Here is a 20,992-nt window from a genome sequence, read left to right as displayed (position 1 = left end):
AGGCCGATGCCCAATGTCATAGTAGAGAGCTTGTAAAATCCAAAAAACAAAAGTTCAGTAAAATGACCCAAAAATCAAAATTGAAAGCGTCTGATGAGAAGCGTAAACTTGCCAATATGCCATTTACGGCACGGAGTGGCAAGGAACGGCTGAGGCCCTGGCCTATGTTCATGGCTAGTGGTTCAGATTCACAGGAGGATGGAAGCACTCATCCTCTCGCTAGAAAACTGCAGTGCCACTCCTAGATGGGCCAAGTGTTTGTGTCGGCCACTTGGGTCGCTTAGCTTAGTCACACAACGACCTTGGTGCGCCTCTTTTTTTCTTTGCATCATGTGCTGTTTGGGGACAATTTTTTTAAAGTGCCATCCTGCCTGACACTGAAGTGCCACTCCTAGATGGGCCAGGTGTTTGTGTCGGCCACTTGTGTCGCTTAGCTTAGTCACACAGCGACCATGGTGCGCCTCTTTTTTCTTTGCATCATGTGCTGTTTGGGGACTATTTTTTTGAAGTGCCATCCTGCCTGACACTGCAGTGCCACTCCTAGATGGGCCAGGTGTTTGTGTCGGCCACTTGTGTCGCTTAGCTTAGCCATCCAGCGACCTCAGTGCAAATTTTAGGACTAAAAATAATATTGTGAGGTGTGAGGTGTTCAGAATAGACTGAAAATGAGTGTAAATTATGGTTATTGAGGTTAATAATACTATGGGATCAAAATGACCCCCAAATTCTATGATTTAAGCTGTTTTTGAGGTTTTTTTGTAAAAAAACACCCGAATCCAAAACACACCCGAATCCGACAAAAAATTTTCAGGGAGGTTTTGCCAAAACGCGTCCGAATCCAAAACACGGCCGCGGAACCGAATCCAAAACCAAAACACAAAACCCGAAAAATTTCCGGTGCACATCACTATTTAAAAGAAGAAAAATTATTAACCCTGTCAGGTCGGATGACAACAGGGACAGCTCTGAGGAAGGAGAAGTCAGTCAGAATGCTAAGACTCCTTCTCCTCCTGCATATTCTCACAGAGTGGTGAGAAAGTGCACAAGTAAAAAGAAACACACTGACCATGTTTCTTCTAGAGATGCCTGTTCAGGTAAAAACATCTCTTTCCCAGGTATTGCCAGTGCTTGGAATACCTCTAAGGGCCATAGCAGACCCCCCTCTCCTGCCCACAGCCGACATACATTCCCTGTCACTGATCGTCAACCTGCGCAGGACCGCGCTCATAAGGGGACTAGTCATAGTCATACAACCCCCCTTTCCCATGCATTTAGGGAAACTGGTTACCCTCCAGTAGATTGGGAGTCAGAGGAAGTAACCAGGACTAGCGCATCCTCTCGCAGAGGCGAATATAGTGACTTGCAGATGGCCCGTGTAGCCTTAGCGGATAGAATGCCACCTTCTAAAATATATTCAGCCCACTGGGCTCTGAGCAAGCGCTCTCAAGTATACAATTTCGCCCAGTTAGCCTTTAGAACGGCACTCGTTAAGGAGGATGATATGGTTCTCCGTAACCACACTGGCATCCCAGATATTCCGGCACTATTTGCCCCAGACATCGATCCGGCTTTAACTTCACTCGTGGGGGAAAAAGTCCAGAGTGACACTATGGATAAATTGCTGAGAAAAATTCAATTTAAGGTTTCAGACGCCGCTGGTCCTTTATTATTTGTCCTTGACAAAGCAGAAAAAGAAGGCGTCTCAGGGGGCTCCCTAGATTCCCTGGTAGCTTCCAAAATGGCACTCATAAAGGCTATTAGTAAGGCTACCTTAATAATTGGGCAGACATTTGATTTCATATCAAACTCACGTAGAACTCACTGGCTAGCTAATGCAGGGCTAACTAACCTAGCACCCAGACCAGTAGATGTCCCCAATCTGATAGATTCTGACCTTTTCGGACCAGATTTCATAGACGAAGTGAAGATCCGCTATAAAGCTCGCAAATCCTTTGCAGACCTTAAAGGACCTTTGCCTTCCAGGTGGCCCTTTCATCAGTAGGGTCGTCCTGCGGGAGCCAGCAGCTCGACCCGAGACTACAGAGGCGCTCCCAGAGCTCCCAGAGGTGGCCCTTCACAAACACGGACCGCAAGAGGCACAGAGTCCGGCGGCACACACGCCCCCAGGAAAGACAGAGGGTACGGTAAGTCACTTTACTTTACAACCCCCTCCTTATCTTTCCCAGGCAATAGCCTCCTGGAGGCAGATTACCACAGACAGGTGGTTGCTAAGAATCGTGGAAAAAGGTTTATCCCTCCCCCTTTTACATTTTCCACGACAGGTATTTCCCTGTTCAAAAAACGCCAGTCCGTTATTAGATGGAGTCCTATCCCTTGTTCTACAGCTAGGCAAGACAGAGTTGGCAGACACTTCCACAAGAGGCTGGGTTAGTCACCTTTTTCCCGTCAGGAAACAGGACGGTTCATACAGACCAGTCTTAAATGTCAAATCTGTCAACCGACACATAAAACATCGCTCTTTCCGTATGGAGGGCTTAGCCGACATACCTTTCCTACTAACAAAGAACGATTTCTGTATCAAATTAGACCTCAAGGAGGCCTTTCACACAATTCAAATGCACCCAAACCACAGAAGACATCAAGGTTCCTGTGGAAAAACGTTCTCTATCAGTGGACCGTCATGGTCTTCGGCCTTTCCAACACTGTTATGTTTTTGGTGCTCTGAACAAAGAGGTGTAGTGTAGCAACTCCAAAGCACCAGAATGTGACGCTGAAGTAATGGCCAAGTGTGATGTTAACCCCTGGCAACCTACCTCCGTTGTTTCACCCGCGTGGTCAGTTCACGCCTGCGAGACTATGGTTTCTTGGGCCTCCGGCAGCCACGTTTGAAGGGCGGATTAGGTCTGCCCAACTCTGATGCCCCCAGGTCTTAATGTGAGACAAGGCGTGAACCGAGACGGGATGATAACAAGGGGACCTCTAACTAAACAAAACAGAGAGCCAGGGGCTACCAAGAAACCCAAAACTAAATATATGTGCGGCACACCACCAAAGAAAAAGAACAACAAAGGTTCCACTGTCCACACCCTACACGGCACCGTCGTGTACCGGTGTGAACTCCTGGACTCGGGACCACAGGGAGCAGGATCGACCAGATTACAGCACGCTGGACAATGAACTCTGCAGGGCAGGAACAGCATACAGGAAGCTATTACCGGCGAGGCTGCAATGTGCTGGTTCCAATAAAAAGGCCCTGCTGGCCAATAACAGGAGAGCCAGCAAGACCAGCCCCCAGACCCTAATTGATAGTTGCCGTGCAGCTGCCCTGCTGCACGAACAACTAATCAGGTGCAGTCAATATCTGGCAACGGGGAACGTGGTCCACAAGTGGCGTCCCCGTTGCCATGGACCTGGCGGCTGTGGACGCCCGGCGTCCTAGCGTTGCCAGGGACCCGGCGGCTACAACACGCACGGCGTCCTTGTGTTGCTATGCGCCGGGCGGGTGAAGAGGGAGGTGCGGCGGCCGTGACCATCGCTCGGCAACAGTCAGAGCGGCGCCACGGACCGCCGCGCCTAACAAATGCACCCTACACATTCACTCGTCTTATGAAAGCAGTGATCTCTCCCCTTCGCCAGAAAGAATTCCGTTGTATAATCTACCTAGACGACTTGTTAGTAGTCCATGCAGACCAAAAAATCCTTCTGCTTCACAAAGAACTAATTCTTTCTCTCCTCCAGAACCTAGGGTTTACTATAAATTACGACAAGTCCATCTTAACACCCACCCAGTCAATTGTTTTTCTGGGTTTCTTACTAGATACCCCTTCTTTCTCGATAGCAGTTCCCCCAGACAAGTGGAGAGACATTCAAGTCTTCGTAACTCGAACCCTGAAATACCGTTTCTCGCTGAGGGACTTGGCCAGAGTCATAGGGAAAATGAGGTCTTTAGATCCTGGATTTCTCCACGCTCCCCTTGTCTGCAGACACTCTCAGATTCTTCTTTCAGCTCTCCTTCGTCGGGGATGGACTTGGTCAGACAAAATCCTCTTGACACCATTAGTTCTCAAAGAGATTCGCAGTTGGAGGGACCATCGGCTGCCATCTCCCAGACCTCTCCTACCTCCTCCTCCAGACATTGTCATCACATCAGATGCGTCTCTCTCGGGTTGGGGAGCATTTACAAGAGATCGAGCGGTAAGGGAAAGATGGTCCACTCAAGAATCGACAGCGCACATCAATCTATTAGAATTGAGGGCGGCGAAGTTAGCACTTTCCTCTCTAGTTCCCCCGACCTTCCAGAACAACTAAGTTCTTCTATGTCTAGACAACAGGACTGCAGTGTCCTACCTCAACAGAATGGGGGGTACTCGATCCCTGACTCTCTGTCAAGAAGCTATAGACATCTGGAACTGGGCGGTGGAAAGGTCCATACTCCTCTCTGCAACATACGTCCCAGGAGAACTAAAAGAATTTGCCAACTCCTTATCCAGGAAGAAATTAACACTGGATCGGGCGACTCTGAGAGTATTGTGAAAACCTTTGGTCAACCGCAAGTAGACCTGTTTGCAACTCCATCGAACACACAGGTCCCAACCTTCGTGTCCAAAATCTGGACTCAAGGGGCTCTCCACTCGGACGCAATGTCTTTTCCGTGGACAGATCTAGTTCTCCCTTATGCTTTCCCTCCCCCAGCTATGCTACTGAAAGTACTTCACAAGATCTAGACAGACAGAGTACCTCAACTCGTCTTGGTTTTCCCTGTTTGGCCTTCCCGAGTCTGGTTCCCCTTGATGAACCCTCTTCACAAGGGACCCAAGCTTCCCCTAGGCATGTCCAAGGATGGTTTCCAAGGGACTCCTGACCTCCTTCAGGAACTTCCACATTGCATGTGGATAGCGACATTACTCAGTTGCTGACCACCACTAACCTCTCGACTGCCTCAGTAACCTTGATAAATGCTTCCCTTAGACCCAGAACAAAATCCAGGTACCAGTCCATCATAAATGAGTTCATGTCTTGGCAAGCTTCTCAAAATCTTCCTTCGGCTTCTCTTTCTGAACCTAACTTAGCGATAGACTTCCTAGCCGTTAAGTTTGAGTCAAGCCTGGCATCCACCACCATATGGTCGTATGGCTCAGCCCTAGCTCTTCTCATTCCAGGGCTTACGGAAAACAAGATGTACCTTAGATTACTCAAAGGTATCTTCTTGTCTAGGTCACCATGTCCGCGATACTCTTCCACGTGGGACATTAATCATTTCTTAAATTATTTAGCCACAATAACTTCAGATTCCGACATCTCCAATCTTTCAAGAAAACTAGCTTCTCTACTAGCACTAGCGTTCGCAGCCAGAGGAGCCAAACTTTCCTTAATAGACACATCCGAACCCTGGATGACAACCACTCCAATGGGTTTCCATATAATCCTTAAAGGTCACACAAAGACCAGCTCCATTCAAAACCCTTTGGTTGAGTTTGACCTAGTCAGTGACCAGTCAGACACGGATCATTACATAGTTGAGTGCTTATCCGCTTACCTCACAACAACAGCTCCATGGAGAGATAACATTTCTAACCTTTTTATCACGTGCTGAAAGCCTTTTCATCTGGCCAGACCCTCTACAATCAGGGGATGGATAGTTTCTGCCATGCAAAGCTCAGGAATAGATACCTCCATTTTCAAGGGACACTCCATCCGCGGAGCTGCCGTCACTTCGGCAGCGGCTAGAGGCTTAACCTTACAATCCATAATGCAGGCCGCACGTTGGTCGTCCACTCGTACCTTCGTGAAACATTATTGGAGGCCTTCTGATACTCAAAGGATAGAATTCCTTAGAACAACCACCAGGTATGTGGTAGTCTACCCACCAGCTGTTGCTAGGTGGCAAGCCTCCCGACGAACAAACACTAGTTTGCAGGAATCTATGTCCTGCAAACTCTCTTTGTTCTAGGGAATAGGATTGCCATCTAGCAACAGCTCCCACCCTACCCACCCTATACCTTGCTAGGTCTGTTGGTTGTAATCTCGAACAACAGTCATTAATTATGCCTGTTTTTTCTCTTGGATTTCAGGCGCTCCAAAAGGTACGAAGAAGCAGCCGCAGACGCAGCAACCTAAAGAACAAAAATAGCCTTACAAATATCTTTAATGAGCTTTGCAAGTTGCAGAAGCTTTGCTTATATGCTAATTTCACAACAGCATAACAGTTCTTTCTTGGCCATCGCCAGTTGTTTTTTCTTATCACCTGTATTACTGTTGAGGAGTTTCTAGTAAACACATTTCGTTTCTGCATATACATTGTCCTTTGTTACTAGGTTACAGGAGCTAGGGTGATCTTACCTCTTAAAAAATGTACTCTCTTGTTCTAGTTGGGATTGCCATCTGTAAGCTTCCGTAAAATCTAAATCTGGGGGTGGGGCCTAGCGCCTTCTGGGGGCGTGCCCAGCGCGCGCTCGGGTCCCGGAGCGGCCGCTACCCGCGGCTCTGACCCCGCTCTCCCCAGGGTGTGGAAAGGTAAGTGAAAGTCTTCTTTCACTATACCTTTCCAGCGATTCGTCAGGGAGGCTTGCACCTAACCCACCAGCTATTGCTAGGTGGCAATCCTATTCCTTAGAACAAAGAGAGTTTGCAAGTCTTAGATTCCTGCAAACTAGTGTTTCCTTGACTTCCGGTATGACGTAATGCCGGTCCCACCATCCAAGTGGATAGATAGACAGTGATCCCACCTCCCACCTACACAGCAAAGGAAACTCAAGAAGATCTGCGGACCTCAGTAACGGCACTACCGGACCCACGTACAGTACTTACTTTTTTCTGAAAAGAGCCTCAATATTGATTTTGCTGACCTTTTTAATTTTCAGCTTTGCAACGACACATGCACATAATAAACCAGTGCTCCCATACCACACTTATGGTTACAGATGTAATATAGTGAAAGTATTAAAGGCCAGATGAGATTTCACCCTTTTTCAGTGAAATTCTGCCACATTACATATGCACATATCACACATTTAATCAGGGGCACCTACAGCTCTGCCGGGCCCCAGTAATGGGAGGGGGCATGACCAACGGGGCCCCTGCTTACAAAAAAAATAAAAAAAATTCTTTATGCGCGTCCGCAAGCCGAGGAGGAGGGGGTTGTGCAGGGTGGTGGTGCCTTTGATAGATTTGGTGGGTGGCGGGGCCAGGTGCGATCACACATCACCACACACAGAAGAGGGGCTGACTGCTGCTGCTGCCTCGCTGCCTAGCCCAGGACACAGCAGTGTGTGCTGTGCTGGGGCAGTCAGTCAGTCCTCTCACTGCCTGGCCGCTGTCTGCAATGATGTGACCGTGGGGTGGGGTGGGTGGGGGGGCTGCAGGACCCAGGTGCTGCAGGGCCCCTCCAACAGACACTGGCATGGGCAAAGAGTGTACACTCCCCCTGCAACCCCCCCCCCCCCCTCCCTCCTTCTCCTCAGCGCCACAGCATTTGATGTGCATGCAGTCACATAGACGTCATACTGTACATATTTACTATATTAAACTCACGGCAACAATCAAACTGCTGTTGAATAGTGTAACAACCCTTTGTAGAGTTAATGCTGCATTACACATTTATTATATGTACGCTTTCTGGAACTTGATCAATTTCATTATTTAGTACCCCCCTATAGAAACCTTTGGGGGGCTATTATTGTCCTGTTGTCCCCCTTCTTAATCCTGTAGCTACTTAACATTTGCAAGATTTCATGCAAAATGAATTTAATAAATATGCTAGACAAGGGAGGTTTACCCAGAAAATATTCTCCTAGGGGCAGTTTTTATCAAAAGTATCAGCCAGATGTTTAATTTTGAATTCTATAGGCTGGATGTATCATGTATTCTATGCAATACAGCCTCACCTTATTGCGTGCATTCCGACATTTGGCAATTTCACTGCAGTTTTCTTTTCTATAAATAAGGGGAAGAGAGAAAATGTCTTTTCTCCAGCTAAAATACTGGAGAAAATACATGTTTGTGTTTACTAAATAGCAGGGTGTGCTGATGTAATGATCATGATTTAAATCACATGATTTATTTTACAAAAATCAAGATGTTTAATGTATTGATAAAATTAACTTTGTAAATTGACATTTTTGACAGTTGTGTTTCAAGAGTTCAATATATATTACCATGGATGTAGAGTTTGAGTACACATCCATGTTTTTACCAAGCTTTTACTCATAATTGCCGACTTCCTGGCTGCTCTCTCCGGGAGCAAGGAAGTCACGATGGCACTGAAGGGGAGTGCGACGGGCTCATGTTCCCTCACAGGGGGTGAGCGAGGGCAGGTCTATGTAAATGGAGCTGCACGGGGGCATGGTAGTTGTGATGATGTTGTCATAGCCAAGATTACCGGCATTATATATCAGGGGGCATGGCTATGATGATGCAATTCAGCGAGAATCAGCTGAACTTCACTCCCAAAGTGGGCGGCTGGGTCCGGGGGGCTGCAATAATCAGGACGCTTGCCGATTCTTCCGGGGGGGCGGGGGGGCCACCTGATTTTTGGGAGCCTCCAGGCCATTTTTGGAGAGTAAGCAAGTATGGTTTAACACCACACCACCTCTGGCGCCGAGAGGGGGAGGGGGGAGCAGGTACTATTTACTCGGGGGACTGACAAAGCTGCAAAACTTGTTTCTTTGTGCTTATTCAGATTTACAAATCAGGTGATTAGTGTGTAGTTTGCTGTGCCCTGCCATGCCATGATTCATGGTGACACTGTCAAGTCATTTAAATGAAATATATTAAAGTTACAGTATTTTAAAAGAACTTTGTAATATTGTTTTTACTTGGTTTATTTGTTTACTTGATCATTTTATTAAAAATAAAATATAAATATAAAAAATCCGATTAAAACAAAACAAAACAGTTTTTTGGGGTTTATTTATTTTTTTAAAATCGTGATTTGTTTTTTCACACACTGCTAACCAGAGCCCGTAGAATGTCAGCTTGCAAAAAACAATTGCAATTGGGGGATCCTGGCTGTCAGTATAGCGACAGCTGGGCCGCGAGTCAAAAAACTGTATTCACAGTTTCAAACTTCAAATGTACTTTTAATGTTTCTCTGACTATAATGCTATTAGATCTACAGCTTCAGACCTACTCAGGAACACTGGGTAAATTAGCTTTGCCCACTCATTGAAGCTCAATTAAAAGTCTTGCTTCACAACACAAGATCTTATTTTTGCATGTGGGCACAACATAAGTAGCCTAGGCAAGGGCAGATTATAAAAATCATATGGGGGATTTTTCTGGCACTGCCAATGCATCCTAAGCTAATGTGATATCAATAATGAGGGCAGGGTGGGCACTTCACATGAGCCAATGGGGGCCCAGGTCTCCACACTGTGTTTTCTGACAGTCGTGCCGATTATATCTTTGGAAAGATGGTGCAGAAGGAATGAAGAACTGTGGCCTTTGCTATGTTTTTTGCATGCTCCATCTTTCTGAAAATGTTACTGGAAAGATGGCACTAATATTAGCAGGTCTGATTGATGGAGCCCGATGCACACTGGTCCCAACAGGCATTAATACACCTTTAGTGATGTGGCAGACCAATAGGAAGCCAATCCACATAATAGGTTGGCTAATGGGCCCTTCACACTTTGCAATCCGCTGCCGAGCTGCCCGACGACGGATACGTCTGACGGACGACCCGGCGGCAGGGGGGGGGGGGGGGGCAGTGACAGGGGGAGTGCAGTTTCTTCACTCCCCCCGTCACCCGGCTCCATAGCAGTGCAGGCAAATATGGACAAGATCATCCATATTGTCCTGCATGCACAAGCGACGGGGCACCAGCGATGAACGTTCATCGCTGGTGCCTCCACACTGAAAGATATGAATGGTATCTCGTTCATTAATAAACTAGATCGTTCATATCTTTCAGTATTATCGCCCAGTGTGTAGGGCCCATAACACTTTTAAGAAGCCAACTCTACTGTTGGCTGTAACTCCAAAAAATGTACAGAACATAAGCAATGCTATAATAGGTGCAGTGTGTGCCATGCACATGGGCCACTGGGTCTAGAGGAATCCCGTACCATACATCCTGAACCCAAATGCATTGCTACCTGAAACTTATGCCCATCTGCTGGCAATTGACTGGCACCATCTGTCCAGTACTAACTTCGGAGAAATGGTGCAGCGCATTAAAAGCAAAGATTTTCCACTGTCTTCACCTACTGTACCATTCATTTGCCCATTAGAGCTTATAGTCAGTGCCTGATATAGTATTATTATTATTATTACTACTTTTATTATGACTATTATTATCTTTTATTTATATGACAATTCAAAGGCTCTGAAGGGTCGTAGATAGGAGTAAAACATACCCCATAATTGCCTTACTGTAGGTGATTGATTTATAAAACAGCATGCCAGACAAATCTGATTCATATGTATAATGTTGTTAGTTCAGTATTCTGTTTATTGTTCTATAACTCTGCATGGCGCAGTGACACTATATCTCATAATACTCCTCAGATGTACAAGCCGGAATTTCGCTTCTTTGAACGATACATTAATTATAGCAGGCAAAACCCAGATCAGCCATTTTACATCCTGAACCCAAAGAGCTCCTGGCAACTTTGGAACATAATTCAGGAGAACTCACCAGAACTAATCCAACCCAACCCTCCTTCATCAGGGTCACTCGGTAAGTAAACAAAACAGAAAGTGTCAGAGGTGTCGTGCAAAGCAGATTTTCCAGCTGTAAGCCTCAGTATCCGCCATATGCTTGTAGAACAAGATGGTGGCATTTGCGCAGAAGCATATGTTTATATAGGTTTGGCAGAGGAAAGGTGTTCCTCACAAAACAAGTAGTGTATATCAATTCACAGAATCCAAGTCTGCTAACATGTTTTAATATGCCATATTTATTAGTAGAACATGCAAAATGATCTATATATCTTGCTGGCTAAATGTTTGGAGCATAGTGCTTTGTGCACCATCAAGTTAAATAGAATGGTATTATAATGCTTAATACTCTTATAGAGGACTGATTTGGAGTTTGGAACAAATGAAAAAAGCAAGTAATAACTGTGCACCTTAGGCATAATTCAGATTCTGTAACTATTGCAAGCACATCGGTCGATGTTTTCTTACTGCGCATGCATCTCAGCCGAAGTGTGCACACGCAGTGAGCGAATTGCGATTGCGGTCATACCGTGGAGTTAGTTGCAAAGTGAGTGAAAGTAAGACAGCATTTGGGGGTGGTAATGGGGTGTGTACAGGTAAACGCAGATATATCACGGCTGTTCGGATGGCATTTTCTGGGTATGCATGAATTAGCAGTTGCGATCTTGTAAACCTCCTATTGATAATGTGTGGACCTTTATTCAAAAGTAAAGCATTCAATACCTTTAATACCAAGAAATAATGACACGGAGACTTGAATTTGGCAGAAAATTGTTAGCTATTTATTGTACCCTAACCATAAGAAAAAACCTGTAAAGTAAAATTTAGTTAACATGCCGATTCAGCCGGCATATGGTGGCAGAAAAAAGAACGGCTATATTCAACTGACGATAACCTCAAAAAACATTAAAACCCAAACGATCCTAATTTACCACAAACCATACCTAGGTAATAGGTGCCCGACTCAGACCTCCACGCTGACTGCCCACCCTGATGGGTGATGACGCTGCCCCCTGATGGGTGATCTAGCGGCCTTAAAAGTCAATGGAGGTGATTGCACCTAAACCACACCAATACTGTAAACAACTGTGACTAACAAGTCAAACTACAACCTGCCGTTCTTTTCCGCCAACAGCGAAAGACTCTTCCCCAGAGTCTTCGCACCGCCACCATACCCTCAACCTAACTCCTGCAACACCAGAAACAGATCCTCCAGGTAAAACAGCATCCCTTCCTTGGACAGGTGCACACCATCGGGTCGAAAAAGGTGACTGTCACGAAACCGAATCCTAGGGTGGCGAACCACTTTCCCTCCGTGGGCCAACACCCACTTCGCCACCGCCGCATTCACCTTTTGCCTGGCCTCATCAATTGGGCGACCGTCCACCACTCCTCGCCAACGCAACCTTGGCACCATCATAAAGTACACCAAAACACAATTGGGCCACGCTGCGGCCACACTGGCCAGATCCTCCATCATGGCCCACCGCAGCTCCAAAGATGTCCTCTTCCCCAGATCATTGCCACCCAAATGGACAACCAGCACCCAAGGGACTCCATGCTCGCTGACCTGACTGACCAATCTAATCTTCAGATCTTGCCACATCATCCCCCGCCAACCAAGCCAACAAACGCCATGAGCCCAAGGAAAAAACTGCGCCCCATACGAGGCCAAAAACCTGGCTGCGCAGCCAATCGAAACATAACATAAACACACAACGGGAAAGATCAAAACAAAATAAATAAATTAAAAAGGGGGGGGTTTAAAATGGGAAAAACATGTAAGAACTCAGCTGGAGGTGAAAGCGTAAAAACTTGCTGAGGGACTTTGATTTGTACTGATCAGCCGAATTGTAGATTAGAATTCAAACCATCAAGTCAGGCAAAAAATCACAAAAGAACTCCAGACCCCCGCTGCCAGCAGCGGCGAGTAGCTAATCCCTGAATAGGATGAACAAGGGAGACGAACAGACACAAACTGCACAAGGACGTACTTAACCTTACAACATGAACTTATACAACGACTAATAAACTGAACTGTTAGTCAAACAAAAAACTCATGGAACCGGGCGAATATATAGTCTGTAACTTGACGACTTCCTTCGCCCCACCACCTGGATCTCTGCAACGGAAAACCCAGCCGACGCAGCCAACGTCGTCGCCCCGATACGGAAGGAATGCGTACCGAAAGCAGCGGGTGAAAGGCCCAAGCTCGCCAGACAGCGACTCAGCATCCAACGAAACTGATATTTCGTTAAAGGATAACCGTCATAATGCAGCAACCACGACCCCTGCACACCGGGCCGAACCGCTGCATATTTCGATGCCAACCTCACCTGGCAAATGCTCTCCTCCAGAGACGGAACCAAAGTGACCCATCGCCCTCTACCTACTTGGTCTGTCTTAGAGCGACGCAATCTGCACAGCAAGGACCTCTCACCACCACGTCATCCAGAAGCATGCGCGAGCCTTAGATGGCGCTACCAGCTCCGAAACCCGAAAGGCTCCGTGGTAAGCCATGGAGAACGCCAACTGGAACAACAGTGATTCAAAAATTGACGACGCGATACCACCAACTGCATCGATGACAGCCGGTAGCAAGGCCGCATCGATGGGCCGTCGCCTATCAGGCGGCGTTGGCGCCACGCGCGCCCACCCTTTCATCGCCTTAACCGGAAGCCCGCTCTTTGTCACGTCAGGGACACCCTTGATTTTACTAAAAAACGAAATCCCAGCTAAGTATCGGGACACCACCGCTCTGGACCTACCCGTGACAAAAAGCTGCCAAATAAAAGAAAGCATCATCCGATGCCCGCTATTACCTTCATGACTACGTCCTCGGACAAACTCTTCCCACACGCTCCAAGCTTGTCCGTAAGCCTTGAGCGGGTTCGGAGCCACTAACCGCATCGCTAGACCCTCCAGTCCGGTCCGATCACCTGCCAGACATAACCGGGACATTGAAACCCACGCTCATCGGCCTCGGGCGCCAACAAACGAAATCTCTCCCACTGCCCGCGGGACAACGCGTCGGCAATTCCGTTCTCAAGCCCTGGCACATGCTGCGCGCAGAACCATACATTCTTATGCAAGCATGTCAGCAGCAATCGCCCGAGCACCCTCAGAACCACCAGCGACTTCGCCCTCTGGTTATTGATCGCATGCACCACGCCCAGATTGTCACATCTAAACAAAATGCTGCGATGAGCCAGACGATCGCCCCAAACCTCCAGTGCCACCATAATGGGGAAAAGCTCCAGCAGCAAAAGGTCCTTAGTGAAACCTTCGCGATGCCATTCCTCAGGCCACACGGCCACGCACCAAGATCCCTCTAGGTAGCAACCGAACCCAGAGGAACCCGCCGCGTAGGTAAACAGCTGTAACCTAGCAGTGTCGATCGTTGGGGCCAGCCAGATACGCACCCCATTAAAGTCCTCCAGGAACGAGGCCCAGATGGCCAAATCCCTCTTAATCTCGGAGGATAACCGAATGAAATGATGCGGTCTGGCACACCCCGCCGTCGCCCTTTCCAGTTTTCGGCAGAAAACCCTGCCCATCGGGATCACCCGGCAAGCAAAGTTCAAAAGGCCCAGCAAGGACTGCGCCTGTCTCAGCGTGACTTTGCGCGACAACACGAACTGGCAAATAACCTCGCGGAGCTTCGCGACCTTGGCCTGAGGAGCCTGACACCGAGTCAATTTCAATCCCCAAGAACGACAAACAGGAAACTGGCCCCTCTGTTTTATCCTCAGCCACAGGAACGCCAAAATGATAAAACAATGCTCGGATGCTGAACAGCAAGTCGCTGCAGCGTGGCGAATTCGCCGGTCCCACACAGAGGAAATCATCGAGGTAATACGCGACCCCATGACCCCCTGAGGAAGACTCCATGCACCAATGCAAGAATGTGCTAAACCTTTCAAAAAACGAGCAGGAAACGGAACATCCCATCGGCAAACATTTGTCAATGAAATATTCCGCTCCTATCCGAAAACCCATGAAACGGAATGAGTCCGGATGCAATGGGAGCAACCGAAACGCGGACTCAACATCGATCTTAGCCATCAGTGCTCCCGGGCCATAACTACGAACCAACTCCAGCGCCTCGTCAAATGACTGGTACACCACCGAGCAGTGTGCGGCGTATCGCGTCGTTGACCGACAACCCGGACGGGTAAGAAAGATGTTGAATGACCTGAAAGGCACCCGGAGTCTTCTTGGGGACTACCCCCACTGGGAAAATGACCAAGTCATCCACAGGGGGCGAGCTAAACGGGCCCTCCATCCTACCCATGCGCACCTCTTTATCCACTTTCTCGCGCAAAATGGACGGCAAGGCACGAGCGGACTGCAGATTCCGGAGAGCCTTAACATATACTTCGCCCGCAACAGGCAAGCGGAAACCAAACTTAAAACCTTGAAACAAAAACGGAGCGTCTGCACTATTCGGATACCAATCCAACCATTTGGACATGGCGTCCAAGTTAATTGGCGTTGGGGCCCTGCGGAGCGATCCCGCTCGCGCCGGGTCTTGCGTAGCTTTGCTTTCCCCTCGCGCCTTGCCGATTTCCCTTAAAACAGTTGGAGGCCGGGTGGAAGCCGCCACACTGCAAGCACGAATGTCGAAACCGACACTGCTTGCCGAAGGAACAGGTCGCATTATTAAACGCGAAGCATTTCCCCTTCGCGGCGGCCTGCCCACCTCCGCGGACAGCCAACCTACCTTTCTTACTCTGTCCCCCTTCCGCGTTACTCCCCTGAGCGGACGACCCCGCGCGTAGCCCATCCGCCCCCATATTCCGGGGCTCCTTTGCGGTTAGAGAAGCCCGGGTGACCTGGAGCCAGACCTCTACGTCCTTGCAACCGAAGTCAATAATCTGTAAGCAGTCCTGCTTCTCTCGGAACTTCTCGTCATACATCCGCCATTCGAGACCTGCCGATGTGCGCTGCATATCGTGTATCAAGTGCAGGTATCGTATGACGTTCATATGTTTGTCAGGCCTATCTTCCAGATAACACGCCGCAAAGACGCAAAAACCGGCAAGCCAGTTGTCGAAAGTTCGGAAAGCTTCAGCTCCGATGCCTTTCTTAGCCGTCGCTGCCTTATACTCCTTCTTCGCATCCTTAGTCAGCACGAACATATCCACAAAGTCGCTCCTGCCGATCTTCCTACGGCAGCTATCCCGCAACCCCCTCAAAACTGCCGTATAATCACAGTGAACTACCCCAGGCAAATCGCGGCGTTTCTTGACCCTGCGAGCGTCTTCGCTAAGCCGCTTGTGTCTCTTCCGCCTCTACTGCTGTCCCGCCGCCCTGTTAGTGTACTTCGTCGCACACTTTTTTGCCCTAGTCGTGCTACTGGCGTCGGACGCTTGCGACGACAGGGATGAAGAAGAGGAGGAACTGAGAGAACTGGAGCGCGTGCTGGACCCCGACGCTGGCTGGTCAATCTCACCTGATGCTGACGACTGCTCGGACAGGGCGTCTTCTGGTGTGGAAACTTCGCAATCCTCCTCATCGCTCGCGTCCAACTCCACCACTCCGCGATCTCCTGCAAAAGAAAGCAAAGCACGGGAACCGGAAGCCACTCCCGGGGCATGCCTAGCACTCCGGGGCAAAGACGTCCCCACCTCGCGACCGCGCTCCGTCCGTACCGGACGGTGTCCGAACTGCGCCGCGGCCGCCCCCAGGTCACGTCAAGCGCACGCTATTCGCTGAGCCTTGCTGTGTACCGGACGCCCCTGCTTAGGCGCGCGCGCCGGAATGCCCTGCTGCCCCCAGGGATGCTGCTGCGGCCAATGGGCCCAATGCCGCCACTACCATCGACAGAGCCGACGCCAACTCACCGGAAGCCTCCTGACTTCCCCAAAAATCGTTACCGGCACCAGCGGGAGCCCCCGCCGAAGCCGGCGCACCTCTCCTGGCCCGCCGGCAGGCAGTCGCTGACAAGGGACCCGACGACCCAAGCCCCGCCCGTCTCGCTAGTGATTCGCTGGCCCCCCTGACCACGAATGGCGTGGTCCCCCACCAATCATCTCGCCTAACCCGCACCTGCCGGCCCTCCCTACTGCTGCTGCGCCTGCCACCTGCCCCCCCCGCGCACGCCCTCCCACCGCAGGCCGGAGCTCTCCCCGTCTGCAGGGAAGGCACCTCTGCGGGGCTCCATGCTGGTGCTCCCTATCCTATGTCGCCCCCCGCCGCCGTTCCCTGCCGGACTCCTGCTGTAAGGGAGGCAGCAGGGGAGACGCTGATACTGACGGCGCCGCTGCGTGCACACGTGCGTGAACGGCGCCACTGGCTGAGCGCGTGGGTGGGCACCTCGTGCGCGCGTCCCGCCGCTACCCGCCACCGTCCTCCCAGTGTCTGTGCCGCAAACAGGGACCGCCGGACGAGGCCCCGCGACAAGCCTCGTCCGACCCGCCGCCGCTCTCCGTCCACCCCGGCCCCCCCGCCCGGCATCACTCCGCGGCCGTGGCAAGGGGACGGGTGGGAAGATGTTATGGGAGCACCCGGAGGCCGCCCGCTCTGGCGCGCCCGCGGGTGCCTGCACTCGGCAACGGCGCCTCACCCTCAAGAAGTGAAGGTGAAGGCCGATGCCCGGCCACCTCCGAACGGCTCCCCTGTACCCCCGGCCCCCCCTGCCGCCCGCGGCCGGAGGTAAGCACCGGACCAGAAGCTAGGGGCCGGAAAGACCGGGTCCGCCCAGCCACCGCCGTGCGGGCACCCGCGCTGGCGCCGGGGGACGGGGAACGGGCAGGTGAGCCCGCAGGCCCATCCGCAGACCCAGCATCCCGGCCAGCAGAGCGGTAACGCACTGGGGTCCTGGCAGAGCGGAGGGGGCAAGGGGAGGCCATAATCCAAAAATTAAGAAATATGTGGGGGGGGGGGGTGAGAGAGGAGGGTGAAAGGCTAAGTACTGTTATAACAGTGAATACTGTGAACAGTAAAAGTGGAAATTGAATCTCTAATCAGCTAGCTAAACAAAACTAGTGCAAGTGCAAATCAGTCACACTCACCAGAAGGCAAACCAGCAGCAAGAGAGACCAAGCTAGGCTATACATCCCTATATATACTGATCCCTCCCCTCTCTAACATTGGCTGTACTTTGTTTTCATAACATTTAGGTCCACCCCTCACAGGAGGTTTAACTCTCTCCATTCCTATGCTGTCATTTCGCTCTCCTTACTAGAGAGCCCCTATGTGTCCTGGGAGAGCAGCTCAGCCTGTGCATCTTCAGGGGCACTCAGTTTCTGTGACATGTACCGGTTTCCAATGATGGTACCAATGTATCAGCAATTATACGCTGTCAGACGTAAATGATGCGACTGCAGTGGACGTCCCTATGCTCAGGTTAGTGCAGAGAGAGTAACTGTAGCTTTGAGCGGGAACATGTCCAAAGGGTCTAGTACGTTATGCCAGCGCTTGGGATCCCGGCGCCCTGCATTCCGGCGCCGGGATCCCGACTGTTGGCATGCAGGCAGCAGAGTGAGCGCAAAAGAGTCCCTTGTGGGCTAGTTTTGCTCGCCACGCTGCGGGCATCGTGGTGAGCTACGTGCGTCACGCTATTTATTCTCCCTCCAGGAGTGTCATGGACACCCCAAGAGGGAAAATAGTTGTCGGTATGCCGGCTGTTGGGATTCTGGCATCTGTATGGTGAGCGCCGGGATCCCGACAGCCGGCATATCAAATGCCTCCCTGTCCAAACTCAGATCTAAATTGCAGTGTAAAAATAAAGCTGTCCAGCATTTGTGGGTTACAGGCAAAAGCAGCCAGTATTTACCCTGCATGCAAAACAAATAAATATATTTGCACACCTTGTTTTTGCTACTTGGTTTGTCTCGGTGCAAGGCAACTTGCTTTTAATGCTTTGCTCTAAAATCAGACTTAGCACCATTATGAGCAAATTTCAGTTGTTTGCAAAGCAAAGGTGCCACCAGGTAACTGTAAACACTGAGGAAGCTTCGGAGGGATGGGATGAGTCATGGACCAGAAAAGGCAAAACTAGCATACAGTAAGTGCTCTTTGTGATGTCACTTTTCTATGGGGGTAATTCAGACATGATTGCTAGGCTTCGTTTTCTCACAGCCTGCGATCAGGTCCGAACTACGCATGCGTATGCACCGCAATGCGCAGGTGCAACGGACCGCAGCAATGGGGATCAGTGCATAGCGACAGAATGGTGCGAAAAAAAAGCGATCGCACCAGCAATCGCAAGGTGACTGACAGGAAGAGGGCGTTTGTGGGTGGCAACTCACCACTTTCAGGGAGTGTCTGGAAAAACGCAAGATAAGTAAGTCCTGGGCTGCTCAAAGACTCCACAAAATCAGTTTGTGCAGCTCTGCTACACATGCGTTCGAACACTTGCACAGCTAAAATACACTCCACCAGTAGGCGGCGACTATCTGATCGCAGGGCTGCAAAAATCGCAGCCTAGAGTTCAGGTCTGAATTAGGCCCTGTGTTTGCCCAATTGCACGTATCTTTAACCACTCAACTTACTTTTTCCACGCAAAACCACTCAGAATTTTTTTTTTTACTTAGAGTTTAAAAATTATTTTTAATAATATATTACAATATTTTTGTAAAAAATTTTAGGGGGTGTTTTGTACCCCCATCTTCACCATGTCCATAGGTCCCCATTGTAAAATTATTTCTCTTATGTCCTAGAGGATGCTGGGGTCCAATTTAGTACCATGGGGTATAGACGGGTCTACTAGGAGCCACTGGCACTTTAAGAGTTTAATAGTGTGTGCTGGCCCCTCCCTCTATGCCCCTCCTACCAGACTCAGTTTAGAAAATGTGCCCAGAGGAGCCGGTCACAGATATGGGAGCTCCTAGGAGTTTTCTTAGTTTTATTTTTTTCTTAAAGATTAGAGTTTGTTGTTTTACAGGGAGGCTGCTGGCAACAGGCTCCCTGCTTCGTGGGACTTGGGGGGGCGGGGGGAGTAGGAACCAACTTAATAGAGAGTTAATGGTTCTCTATCTCCGCTGACAGGACACTGAGCTCCTGAGGGTGATGATCGCAAGCCCACAAGACGACAGCTCACTCCCGCAGCACGGCTGTCACCCCCTAACAGAGCCAGAAGATAGAAGAGTGGTGAGTACAGCGACGGCGTCCTGGTTAGCGGGTCGCCGGCGGGTGTGGCGGCACATGGGTTGGAGCGCAGCTCTGAGGGACTGCGCTCCGATATGGCTCAGCAGCATCTCTGCATGTTGACGCTGGAGGGGCATCCTGAGTCGGCAGATTAACCCTACACTGGTCATGGAGTTAACAGGGGCTAATCCCGCTGTTAACATATAAAATCCTCAGGCCCGTTTAAATAATAAGTGCGGGAAGCCGCACACCAGGTCAGGGGGCGAGGCTTCCTCTCAGAACGGATCCAGCACTCACCAGTGCCATTTTCTCCCTGCAGATTACACAGAACGCTGACAGGGAGCGCTGCCTTCCACATAACTCCAATGCCTCACGGTACCAGGGTGTTATAGACAGGGTTGGGGAAGAAGTGTGATAACAGTACTAACTGCTCTATTAAGGGTAGTTAGTTAGCGCCTTTTTTATCATAATAACTGTCTACAGGGGCACTGTGTGGCTGGCTCCTTATACTCTGTGACTCTCTGAGGGTGCTCTGGGGGAAACTGTATCCGACATTTTCCTGTGTGTGTAAGTGTGTATATCTCACGTTACCATGTCTAAGGACTCTGTGTACTGTGCTGCAGAGTGTTTATCTTCTCCTGAGGAAACTATTCCATGTACTGAGGACCAGGGGCGGATCCAGAAGAAAATGATAGGGGGGGCACCATGGAAGGGGCAAGTACATTTGCGTGCAGCTTCGGTGCATGTGAGGTGGCGCTTCTTATACAATGCCCACAGTTGTAGCCCTCATTATGCAATATCCACTGTACTGGTAGTGCCCCTTATATAGACCCCATAGTAGTGGTGCCCCTTATGCAATGCCCGTATTGCCCCCAGTAGTAATGTTGCCTGTAGTAATGCCCCCAGTCATTATGCCCCCAGTGGTAATTCCCCTGCAGTCATGACCCCAGTAGTTTACCCCCCCTTTAGTTTAGCCCCCAAGTAGTAATGCCCCTGTAGTTAAGCCGCCAGTAGTAATGCCCCTGTAGTTACACCGCCAGTAGTTAGCACCTTTGTAGTTGGCCCCCAGTAATAGTCCCCCAGTAGATGCCCCCCCAGTAATAATGTCCCCCAGCAGTTTGCCCCCAGTAGATGCCCCCTAGTAATAATGTCCTCCAGTAGTTTGCCCCCAGTAGTAATGCCCCTTAGGAGTTTGCCCCCAATAGACGACCTGCCAGTAGTAATGCCCCCAGTAGATGCCCCCCAGGAAAAATGTCCCCCAGTAGCTGCCCCCAATAGA

General features: G+C 49.8%; 1 protein-coding gene across 6 annotated transcripts in view; it reads left to right on the top strand.

Moving 5' to 3' along the window:
• LOC134909155 (beta-galactoside alpha-2,6-sialyltransferase 1-like) overlaps positions 1-20,992 on the top strand; it is a 147,567-nt gene that overhangs the window by 52,998 nt on the left and 73,577 nt on the right. For 4 of the 6 annotated variants that reach the window (XM_063915663.1, XM_063915664.1, XM_063915662.1 and 1 more), the window contains one exon: positions 10,468-10,639. In XM_063915663.1, coding sequence (XP_063771733.1) covers positions 10,468-10,639 — 172 coding nt within the window. Of the gene's footprint in view, positions 1-1,983; positions 2,145-6,032; positions 6,094-10,467; positions 10,640-19,614; positions 19,717-20,992 lie in introns of those variants that run through there. The other 2 variants (XR_010175857.1, XM_063915667.1) reach the window with 2 other exon arrangements.

The sequence above is a fragment of the Pseudophryne corroboree genome, chromosome 4 (assembly GCF_028390025.1).
Source record: "Pseudophryne corroboree isolate aPseCor3 chromosome 4, aPseCor3.hap2, whole genome shotgun sequence".
NCBI lineage: Eukaryota > Metazoa > Chordata > Amphibia > Anura > Myobatrachidae > Pseudophryne > Pseudophryne corroboree.
Note: the sequence above shows the minus strand (reverse complement) of the source record. Positions and strands in the feature narration are given on the sequence as shown.